Raw genomic sequence first — 22,006 nt, forward strand, 5'->3', positions numbered from 1 at the left:
ACAATCAGAGACTACCATCAACCTGAGAACCTGAATATTTTTTTTTATTGCACCAGTCCTGCAAAAACATGAGAAGATATTTATTTAAAAGTTTAGAAACTAATTTATCTTCAATTAAAACTATAGACAGACAGATGCACGAGCTTAAATATTCATATTTTATAAAAATAAAAGTTAGTTATTATGCCAAAAACAACAACTCAGGCACTGTTTTACAACATCATTACCTCTTTTATTCACACAATCATAAATTACCAAGTTGGAAAATGAGAAATATCATTATTAAAAGAAACAAGCATCAAGTCTAGACAGTGCACAATGAAAATAGAATATGTGTGTAATTTGGATTTTTAATGTAGCTTTAACAATTTTTCAGTCATATCCCTACAGTGTCTGCAGTGTGGCAGTTTATGGTGATGTCTAGCACTGAGGCATCATGCTGCAGACTTGTAGCATGATGTCCCACCCAAACACATTATCCTGACACCAGGCCGACCAGTTCTAACACTAACCTCTTAATGCTGAGCACCAAGCGAGGCAGCTGTTAGTACCATTTTTGTAAGTCTTTGGTATGACTTGGATGGGGATCAAACCTATATATATATATAGATAGATAGATAGACAGATACAGTAGAACCTGTCTTGAAAGACTAATCCTTTGCCAAAAAATAATGGTCTCACAAGACAGGTGGTCTCTCGTAAGTATTAAAAAAATAACAGTAAGAAGTTGAGAAGAACAAGAAAACATTAAATATTTAAATTGCTTTATAATTTAATTAAGCCATCTAGATAAGCATGCATGTATATGACATATATTTCACTTCATATAGTGAATGGCTGTATAATCATCATCTCCACAAATATGCTTACTATAAACGATGCAACAACAAGAAAGTCATTTCAGTCAATGTGTATGTCATTATTGAATAAACACAAGAAGCTGGCCACAGCCTGCATATTGAACCCACTCATAAACTATATTAAATTATTTGGATACAATGGTATTCAAATGAAAGAAAGTAAAAAGCATTTACCATTGAGGGACTTATAGTGTGAAAAGATGAATGAAAGGACATAAACTTCCATCCAAGGGGGAAGAATCTTAATAAAAATGACATCACAGAAAGAATACACAATACTACTGTATTGTTAGATGAAAACATCATCTTAGTTATCTTTACCATCTGCATGAACATTCTCTATCATAATCAGACAAGGTTGTTCCTTCCAACTGTGTTAAAATCATTTTTTTTTATAGCTAAATGTTTCTTTGAAAATACATACCCAATCATAATACCTTAGAAGTACTACCACTACCTCGCAAATTCAGCCCTCCCAGATACTACTTTTAGCTAAAGGGAGCTAAAAGTTATCTGCCGACCCATGTGGTGGTTGAGCAGAGTTATCTCTTTTTACCAATAAGACTCCGCAGAAATGACTAAGAATATACCAGTTATTACTTAAGTGGATGGCATGCCCCCTAAAGATGTAACTGCTTGGAGGCTGGGAATGTTTATGTGTATTATGATTGGATAAATATTTTCGAAGCAACATATTTTACCTTAAAAAATTGGTTTCTTCTTTGAATACATTACCCAATCATAATACCTTAGGAGAATAGGTAAGAGGTGGAGGTAGATACATCCCTTACCCCAGAGATATCACCTCCGGTCCCCTAAGTCACTGAGACAGCTTTGAGGTAATCCAACTAGAGGGGACTCCATCTGTCAGAGCAGGGCTTCAAAAAGGTATAAAAAATATCCCTGCAAATCCAGCGGAAGTTGAGAAGCCACGTCTTTAAGCTGTCAATCAACATGGAAGAGTGACCTGCTGAACTGCGGAGATAGGTCCAGCCAGATCGAATTGGACCCTTTGAGATCAGAGATCTCGGAGATAGAAGCAAGAGAATGTGAACTCCGATAGCAATCTCACAGCGTGAATGATGTCAGAGAACAGTTTCATTCAAATGCTAGACTGGTGACAACTGCCCTAACTTCATGAGATGCATCAAAAATTCATTTAAGCTGGGGTTATTGCCCTGTACTCTGAGCGAATAACCCACTTGATCCAGGATGAGATAGTTTGAGCTGATATATACTTTTGTCCTGATTTCAGGGGTAGAAAAAGGTGGGATCTCCCTCAATGCACCAGCACTGTTCAATTTATGTACCACTTCAAAGATCTGACTGGGTCTAGTAAGTGGCCTTCAGGCAATATGTCTAGGAGAGACAGAGGTCTCATGACACAGGAGAGACAGAGGTCTCATGACAAAAGTCTGGCTACCTGTGGAAGGAAGACGGTTCTTGGCAATGAATGAGGAAACTGTCATGAGTAAGACTGATCCATAGGTCTCACTAGGATTTAAAAACTAGGAGTCCAGGACTCCTAACTTGGTAAAAATTGGAGCCCACCAGCAATAGTTGCAATTCCCTCCCAGAAACATGATGAAGTGGCTAAATGCCCATTAAAATGCCAGGAATAAACGGACACAAAACTTTTCAGTTTTATTTATTTGTAATCGTTTATTATTCTATAAAAAGAACTATGTATTAAAATTGATATCATGTACAAATATCATAACCTTTAACAACAATATAGTTCACTTTTGTCTATAGATATTTCACACAATTTTCTGATGCTTGGCTTTGGATCGTATTCCTCCACACTAGGTACCTCTTCTTTGACTTGAATCACTGGCATACAGCTCTTGTTTTATTGATCAGAATGAATTTTGTAAATCCAAGATTTTTTAAAATTCCAAACACTAAGCAAGGCATCACACACTTTCTTACACTTGGCTATTGTTCCATCCAAACAATCAGTTCTAGCAACTTTAGCAGAGTTCTGAATCTCATCAAAATCTTCATCAGTTTTCTGTTAAACCCCCAAATACTTATCCAAATTTGCACACAGTATTTTGTCCAGTCTCGATGTGCCTTGATTTCGAGGTCGCAAGCAATATTTATATGGTTACAATCAGAAACGAACACAATAAAAGGGATTGTGCTGGGCTTTGCCTAATTAGCGACAAAATATACCATTTTTGGCTGATAAAAACTTTTTATACACTCATGGCTTTGGAGTGAAGAAATTCAAAGGCACCATGACAGGTCCCTGCAAACTTGGATATACAAATGCACTGGAATCTATTGGTACATAAACAAATCCTTGTTTCATATTGACAAGCCACTCAAACAGTGCATTGTTATATCACAATCCACTTATGCTGGTGTCTGGCCTTGGTACTGTATGCTGTAATATAACCAAAATAGCCCTGCAACTGACTAGCTACAATCGATGACCTCTGAATGCAAGAGCGGGAAATGACTACAGTCAACCAGAGGAAAGCAATTTTAAATATAAAATAACAGAAAAAATAGTTTTCCTGCAACTTCAAAGAAAACTGATTACCTCTGAAGCACCGATATATATCAAGCAAATAAAAAATATCTGTTTCAGTGTTCTACAATTATTTGATGTTGCCGCAGCAATAACAAACGGGTATTTGTTTGGTCCTTCAAAGAGAGCCTTTAGCAGCGCCTTCAATAGCACATGCACCTTAATCAAAGCAAGCCAACAACCTTTGATCAAAGCAAGTCAGCAACAAACTTAAATAAAAGCATTGTTTCATTTTTCATAGTGATTAGAACATATTTATTGTGCCGCGAAACTTTCCTGTTTGCAACAAAAAAGTGCATATGGAGGACTCCTGCGTGAGTGATTTTCTGTGTCCCAGATCAAATTTTTTTGTCCAGATATGCATAACTAAGCGTTTCCAAGATCTTTGATGACTGGTTGTTCTCCATGTTGCTGTTATGATAGGTTTCCGGTCATTGTTCTCCTGCATGGGCGATTTTCTGCATCCCAGATAAAAAAAATTGCATCCAAATACGTGTAATTAAGTGTTTCTAAGATCTCTGTGACCCATCTTGTTGGAACTGCCGGTAATGGGGGTCTGTGGACAGGGCATGTATTTCAATGATTCTGCCTGCCATCGCTAAGACCAAGATGAAGCAGGTCTTGTAAGAAAGGTGCACCAGAGATGCCCATGCAATTGGTTGAAAGGGTGTCTTGTTCAGTCAGGTTAATAGCCAAGATAGGTCCCACATGGGGCAGAGGGTTAATGGTTTAGGCTGTGTATACTAAAAGTAAATCGGATAAGTCCTTGTTTTGTCAAATATTTTCATGCCTATGCTGATGAAAGGTGTCAGCTATCATTGAGCAGTAGTCTTTGTTCGTACATGGAGCTTGTTGTAGGGTTTAACGCCATTTTTCAGCACATGATAGGCTATACATGGTGGCCAGTATTAATGGTGGAGGAAGAACCCGGGAAAATGCTGGAAAGAACCACCAACCTACGAGAAGATACTGGCAAGCTTTCTCACATACTCACATTGGCCAAATCAGAGACTCGAACCCACGCAGACATGGAGCTAATTTTCTTTCTTCGTAGAGCTAGAGGAAGAAATTAGCTATCTGCAGTATTGATACCTGGTGAGGTATAATATGCTTGTTTGTGCACCACTGGGTGAAAATGTTACATTTGCCTTCATACACTTTTTGAGTGGAGGGCCATTGTGCCTGAGCAATTCTCTCCACGACTGGTTGCAAGGATTGTTTAAGTTTGAGGGCCTATTTGACATGATCCAGATGTGCAGGTTTAGGAGCTCCGGGCAGGGATGAAATAACTGCCATTGTGGCTGTTTGAGTAGATGAGGGAAGATCGGAATCTTCCTCAGGATTTCTGATGCAAGATTGATGAGGTGGTTGATCCAGGACTTATTCCATCGAAGTGGTGCGATGAGGATGAAGCGACAGGTTGATTACTTTGCTTTCTGTATAACTTTTGGAATCAGGTTGTCCCAATACATAGAGCGTCGACTACCCATGCTTTTGGATCCAGGATGGGAGGAACAGAGGTTGGGAGTTTGGTATTCCCCCTTATCGCAAACAGGTCCACCAATTGTTTTTCCCAATGAGTACAGATCTGGGTAAAAACTGAGGGATGAAGAGACCAAATCCATCTCTCTCAGTTGATTGTTTCATGACAATGTGTTGGCTAGTACAATGAGGCATCCCGGTCTATGACAAACATATTATGCCCTGAGGTTTAAGCACTGTCAGCTAAAGCTTAGTGTTGTCCTGTAAGTGATAACAGTCTAATGTCAACAAACTGTAAAGAATGTGTGTGTGTGTGTGTGTGTATCTTATCTAGACTTATTCATCTGTATGCCTGGATGTTACCACTTTCCAGTTCCAAGAGAATCTTGCTCAGAGCCAAAGATGGCACTCCATATGTTCTATCTATTCCACCCAATCTGCATGTTTCTCTAACGACCTTAATGATAATAATAATAATGAGGACTTTGTATAGCGCCTAATCTTTAGAAGCTCTAAGCGCTTTACAACATTAGATAACACCTATAAGATAAAAACATATAATGATATGATTTCAAAAACAAACACCATGAAATTAGAAAACATTAAAAAACATGCTGAGAATATTTAAGGTAGGCAACATTATTACGTCTTTAAGTTTGTTCTTGCAGTCAAAATAAGTGAGTTTTGAGAGCCCTCTTGAATGAGATCACTGTGTCTTTGTGTCTAAGTTCAGTGGGCAATTCATTCCACGTTGCTGGGCCCTGGTATGCAAAAGAATACTGTCCATATGACTTTGTTTTCATAGTGGGAATAATGAGTATACAATTGTCAGAAGAGGAGCATAAGTATCTTACTGGTGTGTATATACATTGGTGAGATTGGATAGGTATGTTGGACTAGAGTCTGACAGTGAAACGTAGCACAGAGAACAAATTTTGTGTTTGATTCTGGATCGAATGGATAGCCAATATAGGGTACAGAGCAGCGGGGAGGAGTGCTCTGATCGTGGTACTCTAAGTATGATCCAAGCAGCTGTGTTTTGAACTTTCTGAAGTTTCTGGAGCAGATATTGAGATGAACCAGACAGAATTGAGTTACAATAGTCCAGTCTTGAAAGTACTAATGAACACACAAATGTTTTAGTGGCATCAACTGAAAGATATTTGCGAATTGAGCTGATGCGTCTCAGCTCAAGATATGCAGCCCTGCATATGTTCATGACATGTTGGTGCAATGTGAGAGTACTGTCCAAAGTAACACCTAGGTTTTGTACTGATTGTGTGAATTTAATGTTGGCGTTGCTGATAATAATTGTTTGAGGTAAAGGATGTGAATGAGAAAGTATTTGTGTTGTGATCATCATTCATCTGCTGCTTGTTACATGTCATCCATGATTTCACATCAGAAATGCACCTCTCTACACCTTGGATGGTAGCATCAACTTCAGTTGGGTGGCTAGATTTGTACATTTGGGTGTCATCAGCGTACAATTGGTGAGACACTGGATGATGATCTATGACACTTGAGAGTGACTGAGTGTACAGAATGAAGAGAACAGGTCCAAGAACAGACCCCTGTGGAACACCACAACACAGATCAACTGGGCTGGAGTGTATTCCATTTGCAGATACAATTTGTGTCCTGTTGACCAAGTAGGACTTGAACCACAGTAAGGCTGTATCATGAATGCCAAATACATGCTGGAGACAGTGAAATAATATATCATGGTCTATTGTGTCAAATGCTGCAGATAAATCAAGGAGGGTGAGGACTGTAATCTTTCCGCTATCCAACGCAGACAGAATGTGATTAACTACTTTTAGAAGAGTAGTTTCAGTACTGTGGCAAGGGCAATATGCAGATTGTACATTGCTAAAAAGGCTGTTTGAATTTAGATGAGATACAAGCTGGGATAGAACAACCTTTTCTAAGATTTTTGCTATGAATGGGAGATTAGAAACTGGGCGGTAGTTCTTTAAATCGTTATGGTCTAGTGTTTGTTTCTTCAGCAGAGGCTTTACAATGGCAGTTTTGAAAAATAATGGGAATTCCCTGGATGAGAGAGAGGTATTAATAACATCAGTTAGTGATGGCAATACTGGATCTAAGCACTTAAGCAGCAGTGATGTTGAAATTGGATCAAGTTCACATGACTTTGGTGCACTCTTCATCAGGATTGTACATACGAAATCCATAGAGACAGGTTCAAATGCTGCTAATGGTTGCTGCTCAAATTCTTTATCCCAACTGTATGGTGACGACGAGTCAATTGAAATTGTGGTGTCAAGCTTATCTCTAATGGTTTGTTCTTTGTCACGGAAGAAATTTGCAAACATGTCCGGAAGGTCGACTGGAGAGAAGGTAGTTGGAAGTGGTGTAGATTTGTTCCTTGACATTAGCTTGTTAGTAATCTCGAAGAGCTCTTTGCAGCTGGAACTTTCCATGATCTTAGTAGTGTAGTGGTCTGATTTTGCTGCATGGACTATATTTGTGACATTCTTCTTAGCAGCTTCATAGATCTGTTTATGAATAGTGAGTCTGGTGGAAAGCCAAAGCCTCTCAGCTTTACGGTGGTCTCTTTTAGCAGTGCGAAGCTGGTCCCTAACACTGCTATACCATGGAGAACACTTTTGAATTGATACTCTGCATTTGGTAGCTGGTGCATGTTTGTCAAGCAACGAACGCAGACAGTTATCAAGTTGTTCTGCGGTAGGAGGTAAGCAAGTTGTTAGGTTAGCTTGGATGTCGTGCATTAGTTTGGTTCTATTTATCATACGGAGGTTTCTCTTAGTAGCAGATAAAGGTGGAGGGTTAGGGACTGATACGTCAAGATGGCATATAATGCAGAGGTGATCTGATGCAAGGTCATGGGATACCAGGGAGGACCACAGAATGTTATCATCAGGTCTATAAAGAATCCAGTCTAAAATGTGACCATATTTATGGGTCGGTTGGTTAACTGACTGTTTGAGGTTGAAAACACTAATGGAATCTATGAGTTTTGATGTATTTTGGTTTCCGGGACAGTCAAAGTGAAAGTTGAAATCTCCAAGAATAATCAGGTTGCCACCTATCGAATTTCCAAAGTCCAGGAGATTTGGAAACTGCTCCAAAAAGAGAGAGTCAGCCAGCTTGTTTTTTCTACTAGGAGGAGGGCAGTATAGGCAGAAAAACTGGACTGACCTTTGCTCCAGTGAGTGTGGTTTGGACTAGTTCAAACGATGTGTGGTCAAAATTAAGACGTTTCATCATGGAGTTCTTTGTGATGACAACAATTCCACGTCCGCGAGAATTACGGGGGAACAACTTGATGGAGTAACCAGTGGGTGTTAGCTCCACACACTTGGGCTCATCGCCTTATGTTTTTAGCCATGTTTCTGTCAGGAAAAAGACGTCAATATTCTGGTCATTGATAAAATTAACTATTTCTGTGCGCTTTTCTGTTGGTCCTACTGACTGGGCATTGAATAACGCAATACGCAGAGGTATCTCCTGGATAGTTGACACAAAGGTTGACGAATTAATACGGATTTGAATTAGGTTATCTAAATTAACGGTCACATTTTTTTTAAATTGTTGAGCCAAAATAAGGGAGATAACTGGAATCTTCTTCCTGTTCTATGCCGGCCAGCTTTGAAACGTTTCTTTTTTCGCTTCTTTTTACATTTAGGTAATGATGAATGTAGTCCCAGTTCGTTTAGTCTAGAGCACAATGTAGTGTGGAAAGCAAAGTGGTAATGATATCTTTGAAAACTGGGGGATTGATACAGTCCTTCAGGCTGATGATACTTGTGTTAGTATCCCTTGCTACCCAAAGAAAATGTGCAAGTTCTCTCATTTTTTTGTTTGACATACTGAAATTGGTGGGGCTTTTGGCTTAATTTGCAAACATCTTTTCACCAAATTTTATTACTGTATCGTCTATCCTTGCAATAAATGTGATTGTATCAACGGCCATGCTACTATGTCCCACCCAGTCACATCCTGACACCAGGCTGACCAGTCCTAACACTAACCTCTTAATGCTGACTGCCTAGAGGAGCAGCTGCTGGTATAATTTTTGTCTTTGATATGACTCAGCCTTGGGTTCAAATATGCAACCCCTTGCATTTTAAGTGGATGCTCTAACCACTATGGAGCGGTCTGTTCAGGAAGTAAAATACTGACCACCCCTAACCCCACTATATATATCAGGGTGACATCTTACACTGTCAGACTAGGGTACCAGTGTAATGTTGCTCAGTTTGCAACCTTAATCAGTCAAGCATTAATTTCAGATTTCTGAAACATTAATGCATCCTGTTGCTCTGACCACTTAATGGGGCCCTCAATGGGACAACTATAAAATTCATGAACATGATTTAAATAAAGCTAGTCATAACAGTATATTAAATAGAGTATATGTAATAAAGAACTGCATGCACTATTCAGAATGGGCTCATTTCTTAAATTTTTTTTATATAAAATAGTGGCTGTCAACTGGAATTTAATTGTCTAAACCTTTGGGTGCATAAGTTGGTTCAGATCTCTTTGAATAAAGTAAAACTGTAAATATATTGCAAAATAAATTGATCAACCTTCTCTAAATGTACAGAACAGACAAGACATTTTCTTTTATATTATTCATTCCAATAACATAGTATTAAGAGATAAAAAATGATTAATTGTGCCAAATGTATAAGAAATAGATCTATTTGCACTGTTTCAATTTTTTTATTTCATGTTAAGTAAAGAATTCCATGTAAGCTGTAGAAAGCACTGAACCAATTTGAAATACATGTTGAGACCAAACATGGTATTACTGTTACTCATAGGTCTTTTATTTGCATAAAACCCTGTTAGAGAAATGTAAAGAGAGATAGATGAGGAATCGATCCCATATCTTCCACTGAATACATTTTGGCTGCAAAGTAGTATGCCAAATACAGAAATCGGCTAAATACTGTATAAACAGAAACTGGTTTGCATGTTCTATTTTTATATTTTGCTCTCAATAGCCAAAGGCTCCAATAGTCACAGACAGGAATTGGAATAATTAAACATCTCAGTTCTATAGTATGATTAGGTTATTGAAGCATTATTTCCATATGACTGATTTTTTTCTTCTTCTTCTATCATGATAAAATATTTTGTTTTAATATCTTCCTTATAAGAACAATCAAATAATAGTACACATGTGGATACAACCATGCAGAATGCCTTAAATGTGCTGAATATTTAAGATCTGACAACTTTCCACATTATTATTAATTTCAACAATACCCTGAGGTCAAATTAGCAAGAAACAATTACTGAACTTCTGCTGTTAATGACGGAACCAGATTTTGAGCTGTAAACAACAAACCAAATCGGATAGCTTCCCAACAGAAATGTGCCTTTCCCACACTGAAATTGACATCGTCCTCTGATGCTAGTTTTATAACAGTGTTTACAATGGTCACTATCTTTATTTCTGTACAGCATCCCTTCAAGCTAGTTCTTTATTAGGGAGAGGCAATTTAAGTTTCCAAAGGGTTATATCATTTAAAACAATTTTATCTTGTGATGCATGAAAGAATTAAAAAAGTCCATAAATTAACTGACAAGTTGCATGCAGTATAAATGCAGTTAGAAATGAATGAAAGTTTGTAGTTGTGTACATGTATATTCAGCCTCACGACTGTGTCATTACTTTTCAAGGACAAAAATGTAGTTTACATTTAAGTGTAAATTTAGGTATTTTTTTTGTTTTTTTGTCTTTTGGGGGATCTAAACAGAAGCGGCTGTAACTGAGAATTTAAATGTATATACCTGCACTGCTCAGTGAAGTTCTAGTCAAGTCTGTACGTATGTTTGTTAAGATTTCTCTGAATAAAGTAAAAGCATAAGCTTGTTGCAAATGGTATTAATCAGCCTTTTGTAAAGGAAACAAGTACAGTAGTATAGTACAGTTTTTGAGGTATTATCTAAATATTATCTAAAAAATTTATTTGGCATCATATCTATTACAATGTCTTCATTGGAATTAGGAAATGTTTATAATCATCGGATAACAATGTAGATAAATTGTCCTATATCTCTCAATCTAAAGAGCATACTTGCAGGAGTCATACACAGTAAGCCATGCCCATCTGATAGAGACCACATCATTCCATGATCATCATCCTTAACAACTCCATGAGAAAGAGTGGTGTGCTGAGCAATTCTCTGCGAGCCGCCACAGCAAGTCCATCAGAATGTGTGGAGAGTTGTTGTTGTTGTTGTTGTGGGGTTTAACGCCATTTTTCAGCACGATAGGCTATACATGGCGGCCAGTATTAATGGTGGAGGAAGAACCCGGAAAACCCCGGAAAGAACCACCGACCCACGAGAAGCTACTGGCAAGCTTTCTCACATGCCCACATTGGCTGAATCTTAGACTCGAACCGCCGCAGACAGAGGTGAGATGGCAGTGATCCGTAACGAAGAGCGCTTTAGACCACTCGGCCACTCGGGGCCCCGAATGTGTGGAGAGATGGTGGAGGTATTTTATTTCTTAATCCTCACTCTCCACCACCACTGTGTTGCATGGGATTCCAAAAATATATGTAAACTGTTCTGTATATCAAGATAAGCTCATTGGGGAAATGGGATAAAAGTAAGCTGTCACAGACGATAATGAATGAAAGAACAAACAGCTGTTTTGGAGAAATATAATAAAAACTTTAAAAAATAGTTTTCTTTCTTACCAGTTTGATCCAGTACATCTTGACATCTTCCATGAATTAGGTGCGTTAAGTCTTGAAGCAAGTAAATCAATGTGCACAATAATAAAAAAATGCACCAAAAACACTATATCAGTTGCCTCGGGCTTAAAATATCGCACTTTCTGATGGCATAACCAGTTTGCCATTACCACAATTTTTTTTTAAAAACAGGGTTAGTAGGATATTTCTTTCCAAATTTTCAAGGTTTTTTCAAGGTTCAAAATCATGTTTTTTCAAGGTGCATTATTACATTAATTTTAAAGGATTCATAAATGAAACTGCATGTAAACACAAGTTAATACTTACTATTACTCCAAACAAGGAACATTTCTTGCAAACTTATTTTTAGAAAAACAAAAATAAAACATGAAGTCAGCAGTATGATCATTGATATCTTTCCCATTAATATTAAACATTCTACATCTGGGCATTAGAATAATGTAGTCACTGAACAAAGTTCATTTTACTCTGTCTACACAACACTATTTACCAAGTCCAAAATATTTTACAGTGAATTTTTCAGTTCTTGTAGCTTGTCATCAAGCTGTTTTTCAAGAGCTCCAAGTTTAAAGATTTTGTCATTTTCACTTTTCCACAAATTATTTTGATGTGATAAAGGAAATTTTCCTATGAATCTTTGCTTTTAATGCATAGTCATCAGCAGCAGCTGTCATTGTCTCAATGTCTTTTTCAGTACCTTCCTTTCTTCTTCACTCATCCCCATTAACAAACAAAATGTAAAGATATTTGTCTTTTTTATATTATCGCTTATTTAAAAACAGCATATGGATATTTTAAACTATTTCACGTCAGATATATTAATATTTCTCTTAGTTTCGCTGTATTCTATATTTTTTTATTTATCTTGTTCATTGCAATTATCGTCTGTCCTATTTCCACTTAATCCCCAATGAAAACTATATAATAATAATATCAATAATAATGAGGACTTTGTATAGCACTTAATCTTTAGAAGCTCTAAGCGCTTTACAACATTAGACAACACGTATAAGATAAAAAACATATATATTGATATGATTACAAAAACAAACACCATGAAATTAGAAAACATAAAAAACATGCTGAGAATATTTAAGGTAGGAAACATTATTAGGTCTTATTTTACATACGTTTTCTATTTTAAAACTTGAATCTCTGTGTTCACAGACATATCTTATTCGTCAAAAATGATTTCATGCTGAAGGCTTCTTGTTTTGCCTGTATTAAGTCCCCTTACAAGAGCTTGTTTTTTTTCCAGCTGCATGTGACCATGGAGTACTTTCTCCCATTGCATGCAAATCAATATTCTTCTGGCATAATTTGCAGTTTGCAATGCTCTTCTGAGAAATATCTCATAATCCAAACTTTATATTTTTCTTCATCTAGCCAACAAATTGTGTGTACTATACAAACAGAGTATAACTTTTTGTCAAACATTTCCAACTTTGTGAGGACTTTTACAGTAACGTGTGGTTCATCTCTTATAATCATTCTCAACCATTTTTCAATGTATCATTTTGAAGACTGGTGTGTAAGTCCTCAAAATGTAGTCATGTCATCAAGATGTTAGTGTGCAACCAAAATCAGGTTCTCGCAAGTATACCAAAACACAAAAACACCAAAAAGACCGAGTTACCTCCCTTGCCAGACAGAACCAAAATCTTGTGTTTGATGGGCTTCATCCTTATGTCAATATATTCCTGATCAGGATCCACCCCACCTGTAATTAAAGAACCCAATCTGGTAAAATTTAGAAAGAAAATTTGTGAACATATTTATTCAAGTAAATAAAAGTTATGTTATTCAATATTATGCACACTGCATGCCATTAAGCTAATCATGAAAAAAGTTCATATAGTAAATATGCAAAATGTACAGCAGAAAATGTAATGCTCCTAAAATATGATTGACAGTACCTTGAGACTGACAAAGCATCTGACCAGGGCAGCCCTCACAAACACTGGCTCTGCCAGCAAGAGACTGAAAAAAGGAAAACTGACATTGAAATCTTTAATGTATGTAGAGGTTTAATGACACAAGATTTAAAGGTTAAAACACAAGGTTACACTTTTTAAAATAAGAAAATTGTTGGAGGCTTGCACTTATGGTATATAGACCTAACGATTTTACAGTCGAAATGTCAAATGTCTGGGTTATTGTGTCTAAAATAAATATTTTCTTCTTCAACCAAACTTGGCTGATGCATGAGACTTAGGATTATAAACCTAGAGATGAAAATATATGTATATATTACCAAAAGAATGCTTCAGCCAGTACTCACCAGTCGTGAAAAGCACATGTAAGTGTATAAAATCTACAATAATGTGTGCAAAGTGGGAACAGATTTTTGCAGGTTTTAATGAATAGGAAATATCATCCCCTAAACCACCAGTCAATATGATAGGTACGGAGTTGATTTATCAGCCTAGATGGATGGCATAATTGATCCTTATTTTTGTTTAGTTTGATAACTATATCAGGCAAACTGGTCAAGAGGAGGTGAATTCTTTTTATCTATCCAAACGCCCAAGAATTGAAAACTTACAGAAAAAGTGATTGTACTTGCTGAAATATTTGTCATAAGTTGAAACTTTGCAAAGATCAGTTTATTAAGGGGAGCAGGGTAAAATGCAGAATGTTCCAATACTTCTGGGGTGTGTGTTGTAAAGCAGTTAAATAAACCTAAATTCTGATTGGACAAGTTAACGGCTAGGGGGGTGTTTCCTAATGAAGTTTCATGTTTTATAAATGTCTTGCACCATATTTGTCACTTTTAACTTTTGCAGGAGGCAAAGCCCTCAGTTCCAAGAAGCAAAGCAAGTATTCAATTGTAAAAACTCCAAGGGACGTGTAGTTGCAAGTCTTTGAGAGATGCATAACCAAAGATGAAAAGGGATGGCTCTGCTAAGGAAGGAAATCATTCTGTCTAAGGAGAAAAGAGAGCAAGGAAAATAGCTTCCACTTCTGAACTTCCAGGAGAGAATGTTGTACAGAAGGATTCCACATTGAACAGTAAGGATCCCTGGCAGATTAAAGAGTCCACACCTGAATGAAGAGCGAAGGTCAGAGGGAACCATGTTGCAATACAAAATGTTGAATCCAAATGACAAGTTGTCGATTCTGAAGGGTGGCCTGCAACCAAATCATGTTATGCACATATGCTGTACAATTAAGTTTGAAATTATCACTCAAGTCATTATGAAAATTTGCTCTAAGTAAAGGGAACTGCTAACTGCCCTACAGAACTCTAAAATTAATTTATGTTCTTGTAAAGATGTATCATATAGTTGGTCTTGTACAAGTTTGTTGAATTTTGTTTTGTTTATCTAACTGATAGTCTCAGTTTCCTCTGACCCTTGTCACCCCATTTTTTATATTTGGACATTTATGTTGGGGTGCAGGGTGAGAGTCCATACCCTATCAAAAAGTTGAAGAAAACCAGATTCACTATGCAGACAGCATATGTCACTGAGGTTCAGTTTGTGACATAATGGAGAAAATGCAATAATTGTTTGCTGATTCAGATGTCTGGACAAGTGCCATTTTGCATTTGGATAGTCTTGGATTTCACAATTGACCAAAATGTAAGATCCGAACAACCTCAAGTCTGCAGTAAATATTGTTAATGTATATGTTGATGCGTTTTAATTTTGGTGGCAAAAACAAATACTGACTTTGGTAAATTTTGTGCTGATTACTGGTTACATTGTTAACTCCTGAAACATACTTACTGTTGGATTACAGACTCAAGGTTGTTTGGATCTTACCTTTTGGTCAATGGTGAAATCCAAGACTATCCAAATGCAAAATGTAACTGCCAGATTGCACTTGCCCAGATGTCAAAATCGGCGAACAATTATTGCATTTTCTCCATTATGTCACAAATTGAACAAAGTGCGTTGAGCTGTTTTGAAAATTGAACTATTCTTGATTATGACTGGCTTAAGTTGGAAATTAGCTGATGCAGTTAGGATAAACTAGCAGTGATGGAACAACCGAGGGGTGCAGACTGGTGTCTTCCCTTGTGTTATATTGTTACAAGTTAGAAACCCCATCACTTGATTCATGGACGGATACTCCATATTTTCTTTGCAAGGAACCCTTGTGCACAGAACCATTATTTAAGCACTAAGACCCATCACCCCCCTAACAAAAATATTGATGTGTCTTATGCTGTAGGACTAGTCCTACAATGTAAGACACATCACCCGATATTTTTGTTCAGGAGGGCAATGGGTCTTACTGCCTAAATAATGGCGCTGTGTAGCATGTTTTGATGTTGACTAACAGTATAACGAAAGTAAAATTTCAGAAATATAACACTCAGCTGGCAACCAATAACGACGCTTTCCTACAAAGTAAAGTTATGTTTTTGTCAGACTTTACTTACCCTCGTGTCTTTTCTCTAATAAATTCAAATTCTCACAAAAGAAATGGACCTGTTTTCAAGTTTCGTTGGCCTACATTTCAGTTAGCTGGAAAGCAATAAAAGCCAGGAATGCAGAATTCGGGTTAAGTTGAAATATTATTCTTTAACAAAATGAATAAAAATCTATTATGCCTTTTGGAACTGTAAAGCAAAGTTTCGTTTCATTCAAGAAACTTATCCGCCACATGACCCTACTTAAACATACTTTGGCATACCTTGACTACTGTTGCATTGCAACAAATTCAAAAATATGTCAACAGAACATGAAAATGTATCCATTTGCTGGTATCATATTTTCATTCTGCCAGGATAAAGACAGCACAGTAAGTATATTAATTACACATAAATTAGAAGAGTGTAAATATAGGCTGCCAAATGTGAGATATTCCTGAAACTTTGACTACTCATTCCGATGTCAACGACATCGGAACACACTATACAAGACCGTTATTTGGAAAGTAAAACATAGCACTAAAACAAAACCAACATGTGCTATGTCTTATATTGTAGGACTAGCTGTTAGTCCTACAGCTAAGACCTTGACGCCGATATTTACGTTTGGGCATCAGGGTCTTACTGCCTAACTAACAGCGCTGTGTAATGTTTTTTGATGTCGACTTACATTGTAATGAAAGTCAAATTTTCAGGAGTATTTCACACAACTGGCAACTAAAATAATGGTACTTTTCTATAAGGTAAAGTTATAATGTTTTACTCAGACTTTACTTACTCTGATGTCTTTTCTCTAATAAATTCAAATTCTCACAAAAGAAAAGGACCTGTTTTCAAGTTTCGTTGGCCTACATTTCATTAGACCTAAAAGCGATGAAAGCCGTGAATGCCAAAATCGGGTTAAGTTGAAATATTATTCTTTAATGAAATGAATAAAAATATATCATGCCTATAGGAACTGTAAAGTAACATTTTGTTTTGTTCAGGAAACATATCCGCCACATGAACCTACTTTGTCCTACATGTAAGACCTGATGCTGATATTTATGTTGTGGGCGTCAAGGTCTTACAGCCTAACTAACGTCGCTGTGTAGCATGTCTTGATGTCGACTAACATTATTACAAAAGTCAAATTTTCAGGAATATTTCAAACAACTGACAACTAAAATAATGACGCTTTTCTACAAAGTAAAGTCATAATGTTTTAGTCAGACTTTACTTACTCTGATGTCATTTCTCTAATGAAATCAAATTCTCACAAAAGAAATGGACCTATTTTCAAGTTTCCTTGGCCTACATTTCACTCGGCTGGAAAGTGATGAAAGCTGTGAATAACGAAATCGGGTTAAGTTGAAATATTATTCTTTAACAAAACGAATAAAAATATATTATGCTTATTGGAACTGTAAGCAACGGTTTGTTTCGTTCAAGAGACTTATCTCCAACATGTACCTATTGAACTTATTTCGCCATACCTCGACTACTGTCGCATTGCAACAAATTCAAAATGTATGTCAATGGAACATGAAAATGCATCCATTTGCTAGTGTCATATTTTCATTCCACCAGAATAAAGACTGCACAGTAAGTATATTAATTACACATAAATTAGTTGAAGAGTGTCGACATAGACTGCCAAGTGTGTTTGATGTTCCCGAAACTTTGATTACTTATTAATATGTCAACGACATCAGAACATGCTATACAAGGCCGTTATTTGGATAGTAAGATAAAACCTAAACAAAATCAACATGTGCTATGTCTTACATGTAGGACTAGAACCTACTAAAACATACTTCGGCATATCTTGACTACCGTCGCATTGCAACAAATTCAAATGTATGTCAATGGAACATGAAAATGCGTCCATTTGCTAGCGTCATATTTTCATTCCGCCAGAATAAAGACTGCACAGTAAGTATATTAATTACACATAAATTAGTGGATGAGTGTCGATATATGTTGCCAAATGTGAGATCTTCCCGACACTTTGACTACTCATTCCGATGTCATCGACATCGGAACACGCTATACAAGGCCGTTATTTGGATAGTAAGACATAGCACTTAAACAAAACCAACATGTGCTATGTCTTACATTATAGGACTAGCTGTTGGACTATTCTTAATTTATGGATGTCGACCAACTCTCTCTCTCTCTCACACACACACGCACAGACACATTGTTATTAAGTCGCTGTCACATACTGTTTCTGAGGGACAACCCAGAATATTTTGAGAACTTTCTCCGTTGGGTTCCATCTCTCACAATTTTGCTTAGTTAGTTAGTAGTTAGTCATGATCACAAAGACGCTTAAAATGGTATGTAAACTAAAAACTCCGATACCGGTTACGACTCCTCTAGTTGTTTGTTTCTAATTCATTCTTCCAGATACTTATTTTCAATGGAAAAATTACAAATTTAAATTGAAACAGATTTATTGTAACTCGTTCCTATGGGTTGGCTTTGATCCTTAAATAAAGCTGAGTCAATATTAGTGATAGCGACTGATGCGAAACTTGGCTGATTTGGACCTAGTCCGATAAATCAACCCCCCAAGTCTGTGTTGATACTGATGGACGATATGTGGGTATGATGTGACCTGTTCATTAAAATGTGCAATTCTGCTGCATGCAAATCATTCAGGAACAAAGCTGCGTATAGTTTAGACACATACAGGTAATTGGTAACAGCCATATCAAGCGCGAAATTCAAAATGGTCATGGACAGATGGTTGTGCTATTACAGATGGATTTGCAAGTGACCAAACATGATTTCCTCAGGAAATATAGTGTACATGTCACTAAAAAGAACCCTTTAGCCCACGGTTGCTGCACAGCCACGAGAAATACTGGTAAGTGTATAAAATGTACACCGATGTGTGCAGGCAAATTTGGATGCAGATAATTAATAATAATAATGAGGACTTTGTATAGCGCTTAATCTTTGTAAACTCTAAGCGCTTTACAACATTACACAACACCTATAAGATATAGGTATGTTGGACTGCAGCTTATAATGAATAGGTGATATCAGCCCCTCTCCCGAAAATCAATATCATCACGGGTGAAGGGCTGATTTATTGGCTAATTCGTACCAAGTGAAGGATTTTATATGTCTGATTGAGAATTTTTGCATACGGGCTACAACAGGTTTGACGCCGTATCTGGTAGGTGTAATATTTGGTGTATTCCTGTCTTATCTTTCATCTTCCCTCACAAAAGTCTAATTTCATCATCACAGAATTTCTCAAGATGATTCAGAGTAAGTCTTGGAAATACGTTTCAACATGTTATAAATATTTTGTTTTAAAACAAAATTAGGAGGCTATGAGGATTTTCTTCTCAATCAAAGACAAAGGTCTAAACGGATAAAAAATGGGTCAATCACCTACTCGAAAGAATCAGGTAGCGGTGTTTGACTGGTTGAATGCTGGCGATGACGTCAGATCGAAATTATCAATTCGTATGTGGCCATGCAAACAATATGCTTGTACAAACACTATTCATACGGGTATCGTGCATTGGCGTACGCATAGGGTTGAGTAGTTATACCTTTGATTTAAGCCCCCACCTCCTGTTCATGGTTTGTCCCTTATTCCCTGGGGATTTTTTGATACTGCGAATTCTGTGATTGTCGTGTACCTATTGTAGCAAAGTCTATCAACACGGCGACCAGCGCCAGCCTCACTCTTAAGAATATGTAATTTGTGATTGTTGTGTATATTTGATTTAATTTATATTTGATTTAATTTTATTGTTTGTTTGTTATTTTTTATCTTTTATTCCATTACATGCTATTCTAATGTAACGTTATTTACTGGATTTGATATTGTTCAGTTCTGAATGTTTTTGACGTAAACTAATAATGGAAACTTTGTATCCAATGATGACCTAGTTCCTAACCTTGATTCAGAACCAGTGATAGTTTGTAGTAAACAAGTTTTTTTAATTTTTTCTCAGAGTAGGATTCATAAAGTGGCATCGAGGCTATACTTGGAGTACATGACAAATAACATGTAGCCATTGTTACAAACTCTGGTTTATCCAGAGGACTGACCCATATCCAGGTATCTGTTTTGAGCTGTAGCTAGATTTATTGTTGATGTTTTGAGAAATAATAGTCATTAATGCCTTAACACATGAGAAGTTAAAGTGTTTTTTGTTGTGACGAGCTTTGAGCTAATTATTTTTTTCTTCTTTTGATTTCAAGTTTGTTTTCCCTGGAAATACTACTGCTCTAAATTAATTCTTGGACAAGAACAGTTATCGAAATTTACATAGAATTCAAACACTGGAATATTATTTTCTGTGATTCAACAAAGATCTGTTGACAAAGCAGTACGACGCTGACCACAGCATACGTCATTGCCTTCCATTTTGGATTTCATCAGGATTCGAACTCAGTCATTAGGACTTTTATTACTAGGACATCTTTTTTTTTAATTCTTGGATTATTTTTGGATTTGATTCGTAAAACGGTAAGTTCTTTTTCTCATATTTAGCTTTTTTTTTCTAGGGAAATAAATTATTTGTTAAATTTTACAAAGCTTGTTGTCTTCACTCTTTTTCTTGTTACGTGTTGTAAGAGCCTCAACACGTAACAATGACATTTATGATATTTTGTGATCAAAATTATGCATAAAGCGCCAGCAGATCTGAACAGCATAGTCCCTGATCTTGCATATTGTGATACGGCAGATCTGGATTTTTGTTGTTTGCAGTTTGACTCGACCCATAGCGAGTACAGACAGTAGTAAGATTCTACAAAATATTTCCTTGGTGCCCTCCCCTCGAGCCTAATACCCCCCCCCCATCATATATGTGTGTGTGTGTGTGTTTGTATATATGCTTACATATAATCGAAGCGATAATACTACAATTAAAAAAAATAGGATTACATTTATTCCTTCAGCAATACCAGTGAAAAGTTAAATAACAAAGAACTATATATATATATATATATATATATATATATATATATATATATATATATATATATATATATATATATATATATATGTGTGTGTGTGTGTGTGTGTGTGTGTGTGTGTGTGTGTGTGTGTATGTGACCAATTTTCCATGGACACTCACGTTTCTTTATTTCTTCATAAATCTCTTTATAATCTTATTAAGTTAATTTATATCAATTCTTGTTGTTACCTGATGCATTAAATATGATGTATGTTGTATTTATTATGGGAAGGGCTATTTTAAGTTGGAAGAACCCGTGCCTCGCCCTTTTGCATTTCCAGTATATGGAATAAAATATTTTTAATCCGAAAACAGATTCGCTTAAGAAATCTCGAAGTTTGGAAAAATAGGCACATATACAATAGCAACTATGGTTCGTTGGACTGCCACGATATATCACACATAATGCAGTTCTCAGTTGGCATTAGATCAAGTTAATTTACGGTTTTCTGATAATTCAGTTAAAAGTTATCTTCAAATTTGGTTTTCCATGGAACCTGGAAACAATTTTAGAGAACGCCAGGAATTATGTCTTAACGTTTGCTAAGGATATACCCAAGTAAATGTCGAATTCCGATTACATGTAACTGATGGAGAGTTAAATGCTCGTTATAATGGATTCGTCGTTTTGGACTTTTGTGAACAAGTGTTTGGTCATCAAGAATGCATGATGTTTAAATCAACAACTACAATCTTTAGCAAACAGGTTTACGCCGAGACTTTCATGCTTGTGGTTTAATTGGCTTTCCATGACTCATCTAATGTACGATAGGCCGATAAATTAGCCCCTCACCGTGATGATTGGCAGTTATCTATCAGTATCAACGCAGATTTAAGATGTTGATTTGTCGGACTATATGTACGATAGATCAATCAGTCCATGTCGGATTATCATGTCAGCCTTTAAAGCCATTGAAAAGTAGCCACGAAGATAGATATCAGAAACCAATCCATTAATAAACGTAACGTATCGTCTCTGTGGCGCAATCGGTTAGCGCGTTCGGCTGTTAACCGAAAGGTTGGTGGTTCGAGCCCACCCAGGGACG

The 22,006-nt window shown here is 36.6% G+C and overlaps 1 protein-coding gene and 1 non-coding gene across 3 annotated transcripts in view; one reads left to right on the forward strand and one right to left on the reverse strand.

Moving 5' to 3' along the window:
- Window positions 1-18,280, reverse strand: part of LOC149801787 (uncharacterized) — a 52,694-nt gene extending 34,414 nt beyond the window's left edge. Inside the window, exons 1-3 of one of the 2 annotated variants that reach the window (XM_089956135.1) lie at window positions 18,195-18,280; window positions 13,523-13,586; window positions 13,243-13,326 (exon numbers count right to left, since the gene is read on the reverse strand). In XM_089956135.1, coding sequence (XP_089812261.1) covers window positions 13,243-13,326; window positions 13,523-13,586; window positions 18,195-18,248 — 202 coding nt within the window. In that variant the 5' untranslated portion in view covers window positions 18,249-18,280. The remainder of the gene's footprint in view (window positions 1-13,242; window positions 13,327-13,522; window positions 13,587-18,194) is intronic. The other variant, XM_089956136.1, reaches the window with a different exon arrangement.
- A 3,652-nt stretch (window positions 18,281-21,932) lies between these two features.
- Trnan-guu (transfer RNA asparagine (anticodon GUU)) lies at window positions 21,933-22,006 on the forward strand. The gene has a single exon. It is a non-coding gene; the product is annotated as a tRNA-Asn (tRNA).

Source organism: Sinohyriopsis cumingii, chromosome 4 (assembly GCF_028554795.1).
Source record: "Sinohyriopsis cumingii isolate HCF-2022 chromosome 4, ASM2855479v2, whole genome shotgun sequence".
Classification (NCBI taxonomy): Eukaryota; Metazoa; Mollusca; class Bivalvia; order Unionida; family Unionidae; genus Sinohyriopsis; species Sinohyriopsis cumingii.